The 17,463-nt window shown below is 38.5% G+C and overlaps 1 protein-coding gene across 1 annotated transcript in view; it reads right to left on the reverse strand.

Annotated features, from left to right (window-relative positions):
• The window catches only part of LRRC36 (leucine rich repeat containing 36), a 59,511-nt gene that overhangs the window by 9,552 nt on the left and 32,496 nt on the right, over positions 1-17,463 (reverse strand). The window contains exons 6-9 of the mRNA XM_036275259.1: positions 16,168-16,295; positions 14,229-14,280; positions 5,968-6,408; positions 2,599-2,888 (exon numbers count right to left, since the gene is read on the reverse strand). Of these exons, the coding sequence (XP_036131152.1) occupies positions 2,599-2,888; positions 5,968-6,408; positions 14,229-14,280; positions 16,168-16,295 (911 nt within the window). The remainder of the gene's footprint in view (positions 1-2,598; positions 2,889-5,967; positions 6,409-14,228; positions 14,281-16,167; positions 16,296-17,463) is intronic.

The raw sequence follows: 17,463 nt of genomic DNA on the forward strand, positions 1-17,463 counted from the left end.
TTTCTGTAGAGATTTTCAGGAGAAAACAAAAAAATGGTTTTTTAAAAAATATGTTTTCATTGATTTTTTTTTTAGGGAGAGACGGAAATGTCAATGTGAGAGAGACACATCTATAGGCTGCCTCCTGCACACCCCCTACTGGGGATCGAGCCCACAACCTGGGCATGTGCCCAGACCGGGAATTGAACTGGGACCTCTCTGTTCATGGGATGATGCTCAATCCATTGAACCACACAGGCCAGGCAAAAAATGTTTTGACACCTAAATCAATGGCTCAATATATTATGCTATGTAATATGGAAAGATTAAATTGCAGAACATTTTAAAACATATATCATAAAATAAAACGGGGAGTAATTTAATAAAATATATAACTCATAACAAGCTTATATTTAATATATCAATATATACTAAGTATAAATGTCCTATAACATTTTAAATGTTATTGTTGGACCCAGTACTAAAGATATGCTTTGTTCAGTAAGAATCTTATATCTATACATGTATAGGTAGATCTGTCCAGTAAAATTCACAATTATTTTTCATTTATTCAGACATGAGTAAATAAATATATAGACATATATCTGAATGATTTAAGAAATTATGAATTTTACTGGACAAATCTATTTACCAGTCTTCTCTGTAGGATCTCATGGACTTCAAGAAAGCTGATATATATTAAAAACAGCCACATTATTTATCAATCTTTGGCTCTTTTGATATAAAAAGCTATAGATAATTAATTAATGCTGTTATATCTGACAATTGTGAAGCAGAACACCAAAGACAGTGATATTTATTACTTGAGTTACACATGTGGCCTAACTTTTAAAAAATGAGTATTTATTGCCATTGGTTTGTCATATATTGGTAATTGTGTGTGTGTATCATGGAGCAACTTGGAAATATATATACCTTTACAGATTTTCTTTCATTTACCACAATGTAGTAAGAGTTGGGGATAATTTTTAAAAACTTTGAATAATTTTGTTAATTTTTATGAGTCTTTTAATTTTCAGCAAATTATGGCTCATGGCTTTTTAAAATAAACTGCTATAATTGGCCTATGATTCTAAAGTCAGTTAGTAAAAAAATTGGCTTATGATTCGAAAGTCAGTTAGTCAAAACTAAATGTTCTAATCACAGATTCATGTTCAGTTTATTTCTGTGTATAATGGGATTATTTTAAATAACTTTTTAAATATTCTTTTTAGCAATTTTTTATTTATACCTTTCTAGAAACTTAAAAGTGTATTTCTTTTATATTTACATCCAAATAGCTCTTTTAAAACTCTTCATATAATAAAAATAGTATCTAACAGAAAAAAAGAATTGTGAGTTTTTAAGATTGTCCAGAAAAGTGCACTGAGATTTTAATTGCTGTTTTAACAATATATATGAAGTAGAGGTGAAAAAATTTCCTAGAACATGTCATTAATATAGAATCCCAATATCCTACGTATTCCTGCACCTTCAGCCTAAATACATGAACACAGAGTGCTCATCTGGAAAAATAGGTATCCAGTGGCTGAAAATGGAAAAATGGGACCACAAAGAAAAAAAACTTTTATGAATATTTCGTGAACAAAAATTATAGCCACTTCTGAAGTTTTGAAACTGAATAGAAAGTATTTAAAGAGTCAAAAAAAGAAAAATCAAACTTGTAAACCCATGCCAATTGTACAAAAAAAGATTTCCCACAACTGAAAAATAAGTGACTAGAAATAGTTGTTTTGACCAAACTCCCTGCTTCCTTATAGGACAGTAAATGATTAACTAACAAATAATTCAATGACAAGGGATCATGGGTTCTAGGGGTAAAAAGAGCCCTGAGAGCTGAGTTTCCTTTAAATAAAGAGATAAAGGCTTCGTGATGGAAGTGGGGCCTGGAGAAAAATTAATACTCAAACAGATGGGAAGAGTACAAGGCATTATTTACAAAGGCAGTGACAAAACTTAGTTACTAAATACAAATAATGAAGTTCCATTGTACAACACCATCATATTATAATTTTATAAAATGAATTATATTGTATATGTAGGAATGGTTCTTGATTTGCTGTTCATTCTCTGAATCATTCTCAGCTAAAAATATATTCAATAATTTAATTTATATTCTGCTTACTGATACTTTGGGGGAAAAATTGGAATAATTTAAACTTCTAGACAGAAAAGCAATGCTTTTAGAAGAAAGGTCTCAAGCAAGTTAGTTACTCATAGCCAAAGCAAATGTATGAACATGGTAAACAACAGTGCTACAGAGATCACTTTTCAGCCAACCCTGAGCTCCAGGCAACTTTTGCATTCCTTCCTGTGGTAAACTCTGTCTGCCTCTTGTTATTATCAAAGTACTTCCCCACAATGTTTATGCTCTGGAAGTAGATTCTCCCTGTGACAAAGATGTGGCAGAAGGGGAATGACTTTCCCAAGGGCAGAAGAATCACAGGATTTGGCCCGGCAGTATTAACCACTGGCCTCTGAAAATCCCTTTGAATTTCTAGCACTCTTGGTCAGAACCTCTGCCACTCCCAAAAGAATCCCATTCTGGTCTTGCATCTGAGGTATTTCATTCACAAGCACAAACAAGCCAACACTTGCCTCGCTGCCGTTAGCATCTCTGAAACCATACTTTGGATTAATTGTGGCAAGAATATTGTCCTTCCTTTTGAATCCTCTCCTTGATGGGCTTAATGAACTCTTGGTCAAACTCTCTCTGTTTTCTAAAGTCCCAGTAGGCAACAGCAGTGTGCGTAGAGAGTCTCCCTGGACAGAATTGTTTGGAAAAGAACCATGTGCTGGTGCTAAATCCCCGAGGCTGGTGGAAAATTGTTGCTCTACATTGACCAGCAGAGCAGGGTCACTGTTGAAATGGGTTGTGGCATATAGATCTGTGAAGAAAAGAAGCTCAGATGAACTTCCCTTTCAAATCTCTCTTGTCTAACTTCCATCCTTACCCCCACCTGGAGGCCAAGTGTAAAGGACAAACACATGACCTTGCCCCCTGGATTTTAAGGGAATGGCAAGAACTATCTACTAATAGATAACCACTGCATTGTATAGATAACCATTGTTTTGTGTATACAGAAACTGATTGTTCCCTCAGGCATAACAGCTAACTGCAAATATCTGCTTCTGTGCCATGCTTGCTTGCTCGCATACCCTTAATCCAAATTCCTTAACGGGCTAAAACAATTATATAAGCAACCCACTCCTTGAGCTCGGGGCTGCTCTCTCCTCTGCGTAGGATGGGACAGTCGCTGCGCCGCTAATAAAGCTCTCTTAATTTGAACCCAGTTCGGAGTCTGAGTCTGGTCTGTCTCGTTGGTCTACAACACAAGGTTCATAATCTCCCTAGTACATACCCTCAACTCTCTGGATCCTGCTTCTTCCACCTGACAAAACCCAAACTCTGGTTAAATCCAACTGTCCACATACTCCAGGCATACACCAGAGCAGTGGGAAGTGGCGGGAGAACAACATGTATCTCTTCTCACCATCTCCACATTAAATACATGACCACTATCTTAACTGGGCCCCATTATCCTAATACATTACTCTAGTCAATTTACTCTTCTCTGAGATGACTATTTCACATCTCTCTTCTCCTCAAACTTCTAACACCTTCTCCTTCATCCTCACTCTCAGGTACTAATCTCTTTATTTCCCTGAGAAAAACAGAGGTAATCAAAGGAAACACCTATGTGATCCCACCAGTAAATCTATGTATTTATGTATTTTTTTTCATACATTCTCTGAATTCCTTCTTATTATAATAGATTAACTGTATATGTTTTATCTAAGGCCAACCTCTCTACTGGTGGACGGGATTCCATCTCCACTTGATTATCTAAGGAATTTTCTTGTACTGTCCCCTTTTCTCTCCTGCATCATCAATTTTCCCTCTGCTAGATCATCTCCATCACGATTTCCTTGATCCCATCTCCCCTCCAGTTACAGTTCCATATCTCTGCTCTCATTTACTAAAAAACTACTTGAAGGGGTTGTATATATTCAGTAACTCGATTGCCTCTCTTCCAATTCTTTCTTGAATTCACCTCAGTGAGGCTTTTATTAACCATGAGTCTCCTGAAGTTGCTCACTAATGCATTGCCAAACACCATAGTCACTTCTTAGTCCAAGGCTCACTCCCTCTCTATTAAAGACATCTGATACAACAACATATTGATCACTCCCTCCTCCTCGAAACATGTTCTTCACTTGGCTTTCAGTATACCACTCCCTCTTAGCTTTTCCCTGTCTACCTTACTGGCTGCTTCTTTCTTGTTCTCCATGCTGATTTCTCTTCATCTGCTGTATTTCTAATTGTTGGAGGGCTCAGAATTCATCCTCAGATCTCTTTTCTATGTTCACGCCTTAGTTGAGATCCTATCCAGTCTCAGTTTTAATGCCATCCATACACTTTTAATTCCCTGAACTCAAGACTAATATATCTAATTATCAAACTGGCATCTCTGAGTATTAATAGGTACCTCAAATTTAAGATGTCTAAGACAGAATTCTTGATATCTACCCAAAAACTTGTTTTTCTTTTCTTTTTTTTTTTTTTTATCCTCACCCGAGGACATTTTTTCTATTTTTTGTTCAGATAGAGTGTGGGAGGGAGAGAGAGAGAGAGAAACATCGACGTGAAAGGGACACGTCGAGTGGTTGCCACCCACACGACCCAACCAGGGCCGGGGACAAACTGCAACCGAGGTACGTGCCCTTAGCGGGAACCGAACCCGGGTCTCTCAGGACCGCAGGCCGACGCTCTAACCGCTGAGCCAAACCGGCCAGGGCTGTCCCACTCTTTTTCATCTTAGTGAATGATAACTCCATTTTTCCAGTTATTCAGACTCTAAACCTGGAGTCATCCTTGACCTTCTTTCTCTCACACATCATCCTCAGTCTATCATGGGATGTTATCTTCAAAACATATTCAGAATTAATACTTACCATCTCCACCACTAGATAACCCCTTAATGGTTTTCTAAATTTCTACCATTACCCCCTATTTTCTATCCTCAACCCAGAAGCCACAATTATTTTTAAGTTAGATTATGTATTTCCTCTACTATGAACTCTCCAAAGTCTTATCTTACCCAGAGTAAAAGTCTGACTACTTGCTTCCTCTGTACACTTCATCTCACTCACTCTGTTGCAGCCATACTAGCCTCCTTGTTGTTTCTTGAACATACTAAGCTTGTTCCAGCCTCAGAAACTATTTCCACTGTCTAGAAAGTTCTTCCACAATTATCCACATGGCTTATATTCTCATTTCATTCAAGTTTCTACTTTTATTATATCTTATCGGAGAAACTTTCCCTGACCATTCATTCTGTCTAAAACATCATTTTCCCTTTATTACCCTCTATACCCTTAAATTATTTTTCTTCACAGCACTTGTTATAACCTGACCAAAGATTTATATGCGAACTTGTTTATCATGTCTTACCCTATTCAGAAAGAAAATAGAGACTTTTTAATTATGGTAAAATATACATGGAACTTTATTTTTATTTGCTACTTTATCTGCAGAGCTAGAACATTATCTGACACATAGTAGGTGTTTCATAAATTTTGTTTAGTATATTAAATAACTATAGAGGGTGTCTCTGTCACTTACCCTGAAACTAGCTTTTTCTGAAAAAGTAACTCAGAATAGAAGTGACTGTGAACAGAGAAGACTAGATGCTACTAGAAATATGTTCCGGGTTGCTGTTTAACTAAAATGACATATATGAAGCTCACATGTCTACAATATATTTCTATAATATATCTTACATATCTATCATGTTAAACTCATACCATGAAGATTTCTGGAGGTTCCATGGATCACAGGCAACTCTGAAATACAATTTAAGCAATGCTAATGCAATTTAAGAAATGTTAATTCCAAAATTTCCAGTTATACTTTTTATTTTCATGCCCATGAACAAGGCCTATAAACTGACAGGAAGATGTTACCTGAACTAAGCTTCAAAAGCCTTCTGGTGCTGGAGTCAGGGTTTGATAGAGAAGTCAGTAAGTCTCCACAGGAATGTGATGTGGTAGCCTTCACGTCATTTGAAGGCTTTATGAAATATTCACGGTAGTTCTTGCTTCTCTGAGGCCTTTTACCAAGACTTCCATGCAGGGATAGAGTTTGAGAATAATGACTATCATAACTGTCCAGACCAATATCTGAAGGCAACTGATAGGAATGAATCTGGCTAGAATCACCGACGTCTAGGCGTTGACCTAATAAGGCATCATGGGTAAGCTGATAAGCATCAGGTTTGGGTATCATGTCCTTTTCTGGAGAAGAACCTGAAGATTTATTGTCCACAAAAGATATTCGGTACCCTTCCCTAGCCATCTTCTCTGGGGATCGAACTGTGGACTGGTGAGGTGAGTAGTGTCTGAATTCTAACCACCATCAAGGGGAAAAAAAAAAGAACAAAATACAATGAGAACTCTTCTTGGCCCAGTTAGGACAACTCCCTACATTGGACATACTCTGTCTACCAGAAAAATTTCTCAGGAAGACATGGTTTATGATTTTGAGAAATGGTAGCATAAAGTGAGAAAGAACTTATATATAGAACAACAACAATAACAAAAATGTTGGACATTATGCAAACAGTGAAGAATGTGTAACATTCTGGAGATAAATTTCATGTCACCATAATCCCCTAGGAATTTCCTCCTGAAATTGTAGTGTCAGAGCTTTCTAGACACTATTTTCATATAAAAAAATTTGATGCACCCTCACATGACAATAGTTGTGATCTTATTTGTTCAGTCTATAGACAATAGTTGGCAGGTCTATGATTTCATAGACTCCCCTCAATAAAGCTAAGCCCACTTCCACCCCCAGAGGCTCTAGGTTCAGCATTGGGAACCACTGTCCTAAGCCACCTTAAATGGCAGGAAATTTAAAATCTGTGAAAATTCCTAACCCAGCTGTAAAGCATTTGTCTCAGACAGCTGTATCTGTCATTTCCAAAAAGCCTCAGAGTGGGACAAATAGAGCAGTAGACAGAAAGTGAAGTCTTTGTGCTCTTTGGGGCTTTCAGAGCTGCATATACTTAAAGGGTTTCCTTGGGGAAGAAAAAATACTGTATCTGAGTTAGTCACATTAACTTTAAAAAAGTGGAACCAGCCCTGGCCGGTTTGGCTCAGCAGTTGGGAGTGTTGGCCTGCGGTCCAAAGAGACCCAGGTTCGGTTCCTGCTAAGGGCACGTACCTTGGTTGCAGTTTGTCCCCGTACCTGGTTGGGTAGTGCGGGAGGCAGCCACTCAATGTATCCCTTTCATGTCGATGTTTCTCTCTCTCTCTCTTCTTTTCTCTTTCCCTCCCACTCTATCTGAACAAAAAATGGAAAATTGTCCTCAGGTGAGGACAAAAATAAGTGGAACCAAGTATAGCTCTATAGAACCTATAAGAATATCAGTGTTTTACCCAGGGCCAGCCTATATAGTGGGGGGAGGGTTGTAGAATATCTTTACAGAACAAACAGAATCTAAGAACCAGGTCCTGGCCAGTTTGGTCCATGGACCAATGAATAGCAGGTTCAATTCCCATCAGGTTGCAGTTAATCCCTAACTCTGGTCAGGTCATGCACGAGGCAGTCAGTCAATGTGTCTCTCTCACATCAATGTTTCTCTCTCTCTCTCTCTCTCTCTCTCCCACTCTGATGATAGGTGGAAAAATGTCCTTGGGTGAGGATTTAAAAATAAAATCTAAGAACCAGTAATAAGATTGGATAATTCAGACTATTCTTCCTATTGAAAACATTTAAAAAGTAGGGTGATACCCTCACTCAGACTAAGACAGCTTAGGCACACTGATTCACCTGTGCACATCTTTGGGCTGTGGAAGGAAACTGGAGGACCTGGAGAAAACCCACGCAGACATGGGGAGAATGTGCAAACCCCACAGTGACCTGGCTGGGAGTTGATTTCTTTTTCTTCATCAACAATATAATGAAATGAGATTAAATGAAATGAAGTTATTTGAGGACCTGCTGTATGTTTCTAGAAGCTAGAAAAGAAGCAGACAGCTAGCTGACCACCCTCCATATACTTTCTTTTCTGCTATCGTGGATGAAGATTAATAAGGGGGAAAAAAGCTCTGGGAGAATTAAATCACATTAAACAGGATGCTTGAGCCATAGTGCATCCTGTCTGGAGCACTGCTCATATAATGCTCGGGCCAACGGTTGAGCTCAAAGACTGTATCTGCTTATATGTGAGGGTCTGAGGTTGGAAAAGAAGAAATAACAATACATTGCTAGAAAGAGAGAGAATGTGTGTGCGTGTATTCATATATATATTAATGATATAGAAGATTAGTGACCTGTCCAGATAGCATTAGCCTCAACCTGCTCTATGTTCCCATCTCCCTAACTGTACATGCTTCACTTCTGACCACTACCCCTGCAAACTTTAGAAGATGGCCCCTGAACACTATAGTCTGTCTGGAATTGGCTAGTACCTAGGAGATTTACAGCTCCTACCTCAGGGAAACCTGTAGCCAATAGCTATTTTATTTTATTTTATTTTTTTTTTTAATCCTCATCCGAGGACATTTTTCCATTTTTTGTACAGACAGAGTAGGAGGGAGAGAGAGGAAGAGAGAGAGAGGGAAACATCGATGTGAAAGGGACACATCGAGTGGCTGCCACCCACACGACCAACCAGGGCCGGGGACAAACTGCAACCGAGGTACATGCCCTTAGCGGGAACCGAACCCGGGTCTCTCCGGACCGCAGGTGGACGCTCTAACCGCTGAGCCAAACCGGCCAGGGCACCAATAGCTATTTTAAATGGGAGTCCAAAAAATCAGTTCCTTTGTCTTAAGGCAAGACAAATGGAATTGTATTTTATACTCTACCAAGATCTGGCTGAGTCTGGGACTTCAACTGAAATTGTATTCTTACTTGGCTTCTTCTGCCTTCTCACCTGCGTTACTCTCTTACTAGTTTCTCTGTAATAAAACACTTTTTTAAAAAGTAGGGTGATATATGTTCTTAAACGCATAAACAAGCTAATGAACTGGTGAGGAATTTCTAGGCCAAACTCTAAGAAACAGCAAGAATTCATATAGGTAAGTCTAGCACTTAGAGTCACTTTTACCCTAAGGAGTTTCAGGGTGACAGGTATGGAAGTCCAAGTCCAGAATCCATCCATGGTGAGGAATGACAAACCACCTCACATCCCCCTACTCTTAAGATGGAACACTGAGCAGGACACAATCTTCAGAGTAAAGGTAAACTAGAACTATACTAGTCTTTTTATTGATTGGTCATCCAAGTTTGTACCATCTGGGTAGTCTAGGGAACCTCAAGCTTTGAGCTTGGATTAAGGTGTTCCCAAACTAATAGTGCCCGAGGCCCCTAGTAGAAGCAAATAAAAATTTGACCTGGAAAAGATACTTTCCTGTAAGACTTTAAATCATTCCTACTTATAGTTCTTCAAATATAATAGCCAGCAAACAGCCAAAACAAACAAAAAAGGAAATAAGACAACACAAGTGAGAATAAATAGAAAAAACAGACAACACAGACTCATAAAAAACTCCAGGTATTGGAATTAACAGATGTAGTCTATATAACAACTATGTTTAAAGAAATATAAAATAAGCTAAAAATGATCTGCTTTTAACAAAGTGACCCTAGCCCAGCCAGAGTGGCTCAATGGAGTGAGCATTATCCCTATCTCTCTCTCTTAAAAAAAAAAAAAAAAAAATCAATAGAACATATTTTTAAAAAGTGACCCTGTAGATTTGAAAAAACCAAATCAAATTAATAGAATTGAAAAATTAAGCAATTGAAACTAAGAATACAGCAAAGAGCAGATTAGATACAGCTGAAGAGAATGTTAATGAACTTAAAGATGGGTCAGAAAAAGTTATCCAGAATGCAAACCAGACAAAAGAAAAAATTATGAAAAATATGGAAGAATAAGAAACAAAAAGGACAAAGTAAAAATCTCTGACATATATTTATTTCATCAAGAGTCCTAGAAAGACAAGAAAAAGTTGTACACAAACAATATTTGAACCATTTTCCAGAACTAATAAGAAAAAATTTACAGATTTAGGTGTAATAAATACCAAAGAGGATAATAAGAAATCAACATGACTTAGTGAAACTATAGAAAACCAAAGACAAATGGAAAATCTTAAAAGTAACCAGAGGAAAAAAAAGAGATTATCCTTGTAGGAGTGACAGACTTCCAGCTGACTTCTCGAAAGCAATCACAAAAGATATAGTGGAATACCATCAATATTCTGCCAACCAAAAAATTTATATCCAACAAAAATACCCTTTAATAATTATGATGAAATAGCTCTGGTCAGTTTTGATTAGTGGTTAGAGCATTGGCCTAACCAATAAGTCTTAGGTTCTATTCCGGTCAAGGACACATACCTCGGTTGCGGTTTGTCCTTGGCCCTGGTCGGGGTTGTGCGGGAGGCAACCAGTCAGATGTGTCTCTTTCACATCGATGTTTCTCTCTCTCTCTCCCCCCCCCCCCCACTCTATCTGAGGATAAATAAAAAAATATCCTTGGGTGAGGGTAAAATACTACTACTACTACTAATAAAAAATAATTATGATGAAATAGAGGCATTTTCAGACAAACAAAAGCTGAAAGTACACCCATCATACGTACACTCATATTAAAAAAATTCTAGCCCTGGCCGGTTTGGCTCAGCGGTTAGAGCGTCAGCCTGCGGTCCTGAGAGACCCGGGTTCGGTTCCCGCTAAGGGCACGTACCTCGGTTGCAGTTTGTCCCCGGCCCTGGTCGGTTGTGTGGGTGGCAGCCACTCGATGTGTTCCTTTCACATCGATGTTTCTCTCTCTCTCTCTCTGTTCCTCTCTCGCCCTCTCACTCTACCTGAACAAAAAATGGAAAAATGTCCTCGGGTGAGGATTAAAAAAAAAAAAAAAAAAAAAAAATTCTAAAAGATGTACTATAGAGGTAAAATGCGGTATTACGTCCTCCCACAACCACATCAAAGTTACAACTAAACTACAGAAAAACCATCATTCAAAACTGCCTGAAATCAAGCTGAATGGAAATCCTACAACTACTAAATTAAAGCAGCAGTCACATTGAGACAGGTAGGAGGGGTGGAGGCGGATGGGCTGGTCCCACACCCACGTGTGGCGGATAAAAATCAGGAGGATACCTCGGCTGGGAAGGTCCTCCCTGAGGGCTGAGGGGTCCCCGTCCCACACCAGATGCTCCACTCAGGGTTCCAGTGCCAGGAAGAGAAGTCCCCATAACTTCTGGCTGGAAAAACCAGTGGGAACTGAGGCTCAGGGAAGCTGATGCGGCTGGAGCCCCAGGCAGCTCCTTAAAGGGCCCTCATATGGACTTATAGAACTCACTCCCTCTAAGCTTGGAGGCGAGGCAGCTCAAAGGGCACCAGAGACATACAGGGAAGAACTGAGCTGTTTGGCATTGGAGCGAGGGCTGGAGAGCCGGCTTTCTCTGGGACTAACGTGCTGTCGGAGGCCTTTGTTCCTTTGGTGAGCCCTTCCCTGGGGCGGCAGATATTCACCATATCTGCGACTCCAGCAACCTGGCTCACACTGGTAGCCCCACCCTGGTGATTCCCTGAGGCCCTGCCCCACCCAACTTTCAGGCCCACCCAAGCTGCTGCCAATTGCTTAACCATAGGATTGGCCTGTCTTGGATCCTGCTTCAGGTTTTTCTAAATTCTTTCAAACAAGCAGCATCTGGTCTCAGATAGCCCCATACCTCTCGTTAAATAATACATAAAAACAAACACAGGGAGGCAGCCAAAATGAGGAGACAAAGAAACAGGTCCCAAATGAAAGAATAGAACAAAACCCCAGAAAAAGAACTAAGCGAAATGGAGATAAGCAACCTAACAGATGCTGAGTCCAAAATACTGTTTATAAGGATGCTCAATGAACTTAGTGAGGGCCTCAAGAGCATAAAAAAGGACCAGTCAGAAATGATGGATGCACAGTCAGAAATGAAGGAGGCATTAACTGAAACAAAGAATAATTTACACAGATTCAATAGTAGAGTACGTAAATCCAAGAAGCAAACTATTGATTTGGAATATAAAAAAGCAAAAAACGCCCAATCAGAACAGAAAAAAAAAAAAAAAAATGAGGGTAGTGTAAGGAGCCTCTGGGACAACTTCAAGCATGCCAACATTCCCATCTTGGGGGTGCCAGAAGGAGAAGAGAGAGAATAAGAAATTGAAAACCTGTTTGAAACAATAATGGCAGAAAACTTTCCTAACATGGTGAAGGAAACAGACATACAAGTCCAGAAAGCACAGAGAGTCCCAAACAAGATGAACCCCAAGACTCATCATCATCAAAATGCAAAAGGTTCAAGACAAAGAGAGAATCTTAAAAGCAGCAAGAGAAAAGCAGTTAGTTACCTACAAGGAGTTCCCATAAGGCTGTCAGCTGATTTCTCAAAAGAAACTTTGCGGGCCAGAAGGGAGTAGCAAGAAATATTCAGAGTGATCAAAAGCAAGAACCTACAGCCAAAATTACTCTATCCTGCAAAGCTGTCATTTAGAATTGATGGCCATATAAAGAGTTTCCCAGACAAGAAAAAGTTAAAGGAGTTCATCACCACCAAACCGTTATTATATGAAATGTTGAAGGGTCTTCTTGAAGAAAAAGATAAAAAATATGAACAAACAAAATGGCAATGAATACATATCTATTGACAATGGAATCTACAAACAAAATGAACAGGCAGAACAGAAACATTCTCATAGATACAGAGAACATTTTGTTGGTTGCCAAATGGGAAGGGGGTTGGGAGAATGGGTGAAAAAGGTGAAGGAATTAAGAAGTACAAATTCATTGCTAGACTGACAGACCTTAAAGGGAAAGGGGTTGGGTGGTGGGAAGAAATAAACCAAAGAACTTATATGCATAACCAATGGACACAGACAACAGTGTGGGAAAAGGCAGGAGGGGGGCGGGCGTGGGGAGGAGGGCGTCAAAGGGGGAAAAATGAGGAACATCTGTAATGCATTCAACAATAAAGATTAAAAAAATAGCCCTGGCCGGTTTGGCTCAGCGGTTAGAGCATAGGCCTGTGGTCCGAAGAGACCCGCTAAGGGCACGTACTTCGGTTGCAGTTTGTCCCCGGCCCTGGTTGGTCGTGCGGGTGGCAGCCACTCGATGTGTCCCTTTCACGTCGATGTTTCTCTCTCTCTCTCCCTCCCACTCTATCTGTACAAAAATTGGAAAAATGTCCTCGGGTGAGGATAAAAAAAAAAAAAAAAAGATTAAAAAAATAAAAATTAAAAAAAATAAAAGATGTACTATAGCCCTGGCCAGTTTGGCTCAGCGGTTAGAGCATCAGCCTGCGGTCCAGAGGGACCCGGGTTCGGTTTTTGCTAAGGGCACGTACCTTGGTTGCAGTTTTCCCTGGCCCTGGTTGTGTCATGTGGGAGGCAGCCACTTGATGTGTCCCTTTCAAGTCGATATTTCTCTCTCTCTCTCTCTCTTTCTCTCTCTCTCTCTCTCTCTCTCTCTCTCTCCCTCCCACTCTATCTGAACAAAAAACAAAAAAATGTCCTCGGGTGAGGATAAAAAAAAAAGATGTACTATAAGGTAGAAGAAAATGCTCTCAGAAAGGAAATTTGAGATAAAAAAAAAAGAGAGAAAGAAACAAAGAGCAAACAAAGTGGATACATTGAAATAAACATGGTATGAAAATATTGTGTGGGTTTAAAAAAAATAGAAGAAATGAAAATCCATAATAGTATACATAAATCAGGAGAGATTAAAAGGAGTAAAGTGCTTTAAGGTATTTAAATTATCTAAGGGAAGAGTTAAGGTACTAATTAATTTTTAAATTGTATAGGTTAAGAACACATATTGTAGTTCTGGAAAAAATACTTAAAGTATAGAACAGTGTATAATTTACAAACTAGTAGAGGGAATACATAGATGAATAAAAACATAATAAATCCAAAAGATGGAAAGAAAGGTAAGAAAAAGAAATAAGAAATAGTCAACTAAAACAAAAAGTCAAGAACAAAGAAAGTTAAAATATCCATTCTTCAACCAGAAATGCCTTACAGGGCAGCTCCTCACAAAAGCAGAAAAGGGTTAGTTGATCACATAGGTCCCCAGGGCTGAGACATCTCCATCTTCTCCCAAATCCCATCACATCTAGATTTCTCTGATTAGTGTGGCAAAAAAATACTCAGTGAGCAAAATATTTACCATCTTCCTGGTGATTATCACTTGGCATCTCCTTTCTTGCCACTTCCTGCATCTAAAAAAGTTCGAAAGTTTAAGAGAAGGTGAGCTTATTTCACCAGGGATTCAGAATACTTCCCTATTAGTGAGCAAGACCATCCTTGCAGACTAGGGAAACAGACCTTCAAGCAAAGGTCCAGGTTTAAGCCTATGTTAAAACTGCCACAATACAAAGAGTTTCCAGAGCTGTTTTGGAATAAAGAGATTCCTTGAAAATACAAACAATCTTTATATGATAAAGAACATGCTAGTGAAATCCTATACTTTTCCTTGTTAGATAATTCAGCACAGAAGTTAGATGGTGCCACCCTTTCCACATTTATTTTTTCTTTTTGAAGAATTCCCATACTTATTTTACCTTCTGGTAAAGCTGAGTATTGACCACAAGAACTACTGGGAGTTTTAACAGGCTGAAAATTAATCTGAGGCATAATTAAGCAAGGATTGATACAAAATAGGAAGTCTTCTAGGGTATGCATTTTCAAAACTCATCTTAAAGTATGTAGTATATTTTTGGTAGTTATGCAGAGAAAGAAATCCCACTTCTTATTTCTTAAATGAAAAGAATACACAGCAAGCTATTCAATTTCCTTTTTTTCTTTCATTTCAAGAAGTAATTTCAAAACACTTGGTTATGTTAATCTAAAAAGAGCTATTTAACTTTAACTGTAGATTGGAGTATCCATTGTCTTCATTTCCTTTAAATCAATACTAAGATATTAAAAACGGTAACTGAGATAGTTTCTAAGTCACCCAAGTAGAATTTCCAAAAACAAAGAAACCAACTACATGTTAATCTATCTCCTTATAAAATGAGTTACATACTTAAACTAAAAGAAAATTACTGACTTTCACTAGTACAGTGTTGATTACTAAAATTATGGTTAATCAGAGTCTTTGCTTCTTTTTTCCCCCTTGTTCTGGCTATTTTCAGTAATTTCATTGCTCATAATATATATTTTTTAATGTAGACAAAAGGAGAAGTTGAATATAAAAAAGTCAATTCTGCATTATATTCATTCTTACAAATAAGTCTTATATAACGATTATATCCCCCTCCCACAATTTTTTTCACTGTAAAGCTATTTTAAAAATTTCCCCCATCTTGTGCCCTGGCCAGTTTGGCTCAGTGGTTAGAGCGTCGGCCCGAAGACCAGAGAGTCCTGGGTTCGTTTCCTGCTAAGGGCACGGACCTTGGTTGCCGTTTGTCCCCGGCCCCAGTTGGAGTCATGTGGGTGGTAACCAGTCAATGTATCTCTTTCACATCGATGTTTCTCTCTCTCTCTCTCCCCCCACCCCCCCCCCCCTCTCTCTTCCTCCTTCTCTCCCTCCTGTCCTATCTGAAGATAAATGCAAAAATGTCCTTGGATGAAGATTTAAAAAAACAACAATTTCCCCCATCTTGTATGACCTCTCTCTTCCCACCACTACTATGGTATTTTTACCTGTTTTCTTTCTTTCTTTTTTTTGTTTTGTTACAATGAAGAGGTAGCTTGGGAAAGCCAATCTTGAGATGTGAGATTCAGTGATTAAAAGGCAGTGGTAGAATGTAAGAACAAGGTAATAGAAGATGGAGACATTGGGTAGAAAGGAGACATTTTAAACTGGCCAAAAATTATAACAGTTGTATCCCTGTTTGAGGGCCAAAGTACCTGGCATAAAATGTGCTAAAGTTATATGTATAAATATACTGCATCTGACAGCAGGTTAGTGGGGGAGAAGGAAAGGGGAGATTGAAATTAATACAGAAGGTCCTCTGCATCCTGTCCTGCCTTTTCTTTTTAAACAGTCCAAAATGCCTCATCGAACAAGTCCTATTCTTCAGAAATAATAGAGAGTCCACTGAATTACTAGTATTAATCATTGACTAGTCAACAGATCAGCAAGAAAGTAAATACATTACCTGTGTCCCCATGGGGAAAGTGTCTAATTTCTGATCTGGTATACTGTTGCCTTGGGTTGCAGAAGTGCTTGTTAGGGAATCCTTTACTTCCCGGTTGGGGAAGGGAATAAACAGTCCTTTGTTTGAGTCTGTGTTAAAAGAAAAGGTATTCAATGGAGCACTGACCAGACGTCAAAGGCAACATGTCTATGAAAAGATACTAGAAGGAAGTCACAAGATTGAGAGCTAGTTCTGGTGACACTACTTGGAAACCATGTGTACTTGGGCAAATTGCTTAATCTCTCTGAATCTCTCACTTCACTTTTAAAACAGTGATGATAAAATCTAACCTGCCTCTCTCTCAGGATTTAAGTGAGGTTAAAACAAGATAATGGTTATGAAATGGCTTCATAAATTATGAAGGGCTCAGTAGAAATTAAGAAGAAGGCAAGATTGCTGTGGCTATTCAGGGTCTTTTTTGGTTCCATATGAACTTTTAAAGTATTTGTTCTAGTTCTGTGGAGTATGTTGTTGGTATTTTGATGGGGATTGCATTGAATCTATAGATTGCTTTGGGTAATATGGACATTTTAATGATGTTAATTCTTCCAATCCATGAACAAGGTATGTGCGTCCACTTTTTTATATCTTCCTCTATTTCTTTTTTCAATGTCCTGTAGTTTTCTGCAAATAGGTCCTTTACTTCTTTGGTTAAGTTTATTCCTAGGTATCTTAATTTTTTTGCCACGATGATAAATGGGATTGTTTTTTCAGTTTCTCTTTCTGTGAGTTCATCATTGGTGTATAAGAATGTTGTCAATTTCTTGACGTTACTTTTGTACCCTGCTACTTTGCCAAATTCATTTTTTAAGTCTAGTAGATTTTTAGACTCTTTAGGGTTTTCTATGTATAATATCATGTCATCTGCAAATAATGACAGTTTCACTTCCTCCTTTCCAATTTGGATCCCTTTTATTTTTTCTTCATGTCTTATTGCTGTGGCTAAGACTTCCAGTACTATGTAAAATAAGAGTAGTGAAAGTGGGCATCCCTGTCTTGTTCCTGTTCTTAAGAAAAATGTGTTTAATTTCTGCCCATTGAGTATGATGTTGGCTGTAGGTCTTTCATATATGGCCTTTATTATGTCAAGATATGATCCCTCTATTCCCACATTGCTGAGCATTTTTATCAGAAATGGATGCTGGATTTTGTCGAATACTTTTCCTGCATCTGTTGATATAATCGTGTGGTTTTTATTCTTCATTTTATTTATGTGGTGTATCACATTTCTTGATTTGTGAATATTGTACTAATCCC

This window comes from Molossus molossus, unplaced genomic scaffold (assembly GCF_014108415.1).
Source record: "Molossus molossus isolate mMolMol1 unplaced genomic scaffold, mMolMol1.p scaffold_m16_p_21, whole genome shotgun sequence".
NCBI lineage: Eukaryota > Metazoa > Chordata > Mammalia > Chiroptera > Molossidae > Molossus > Molossus molossus.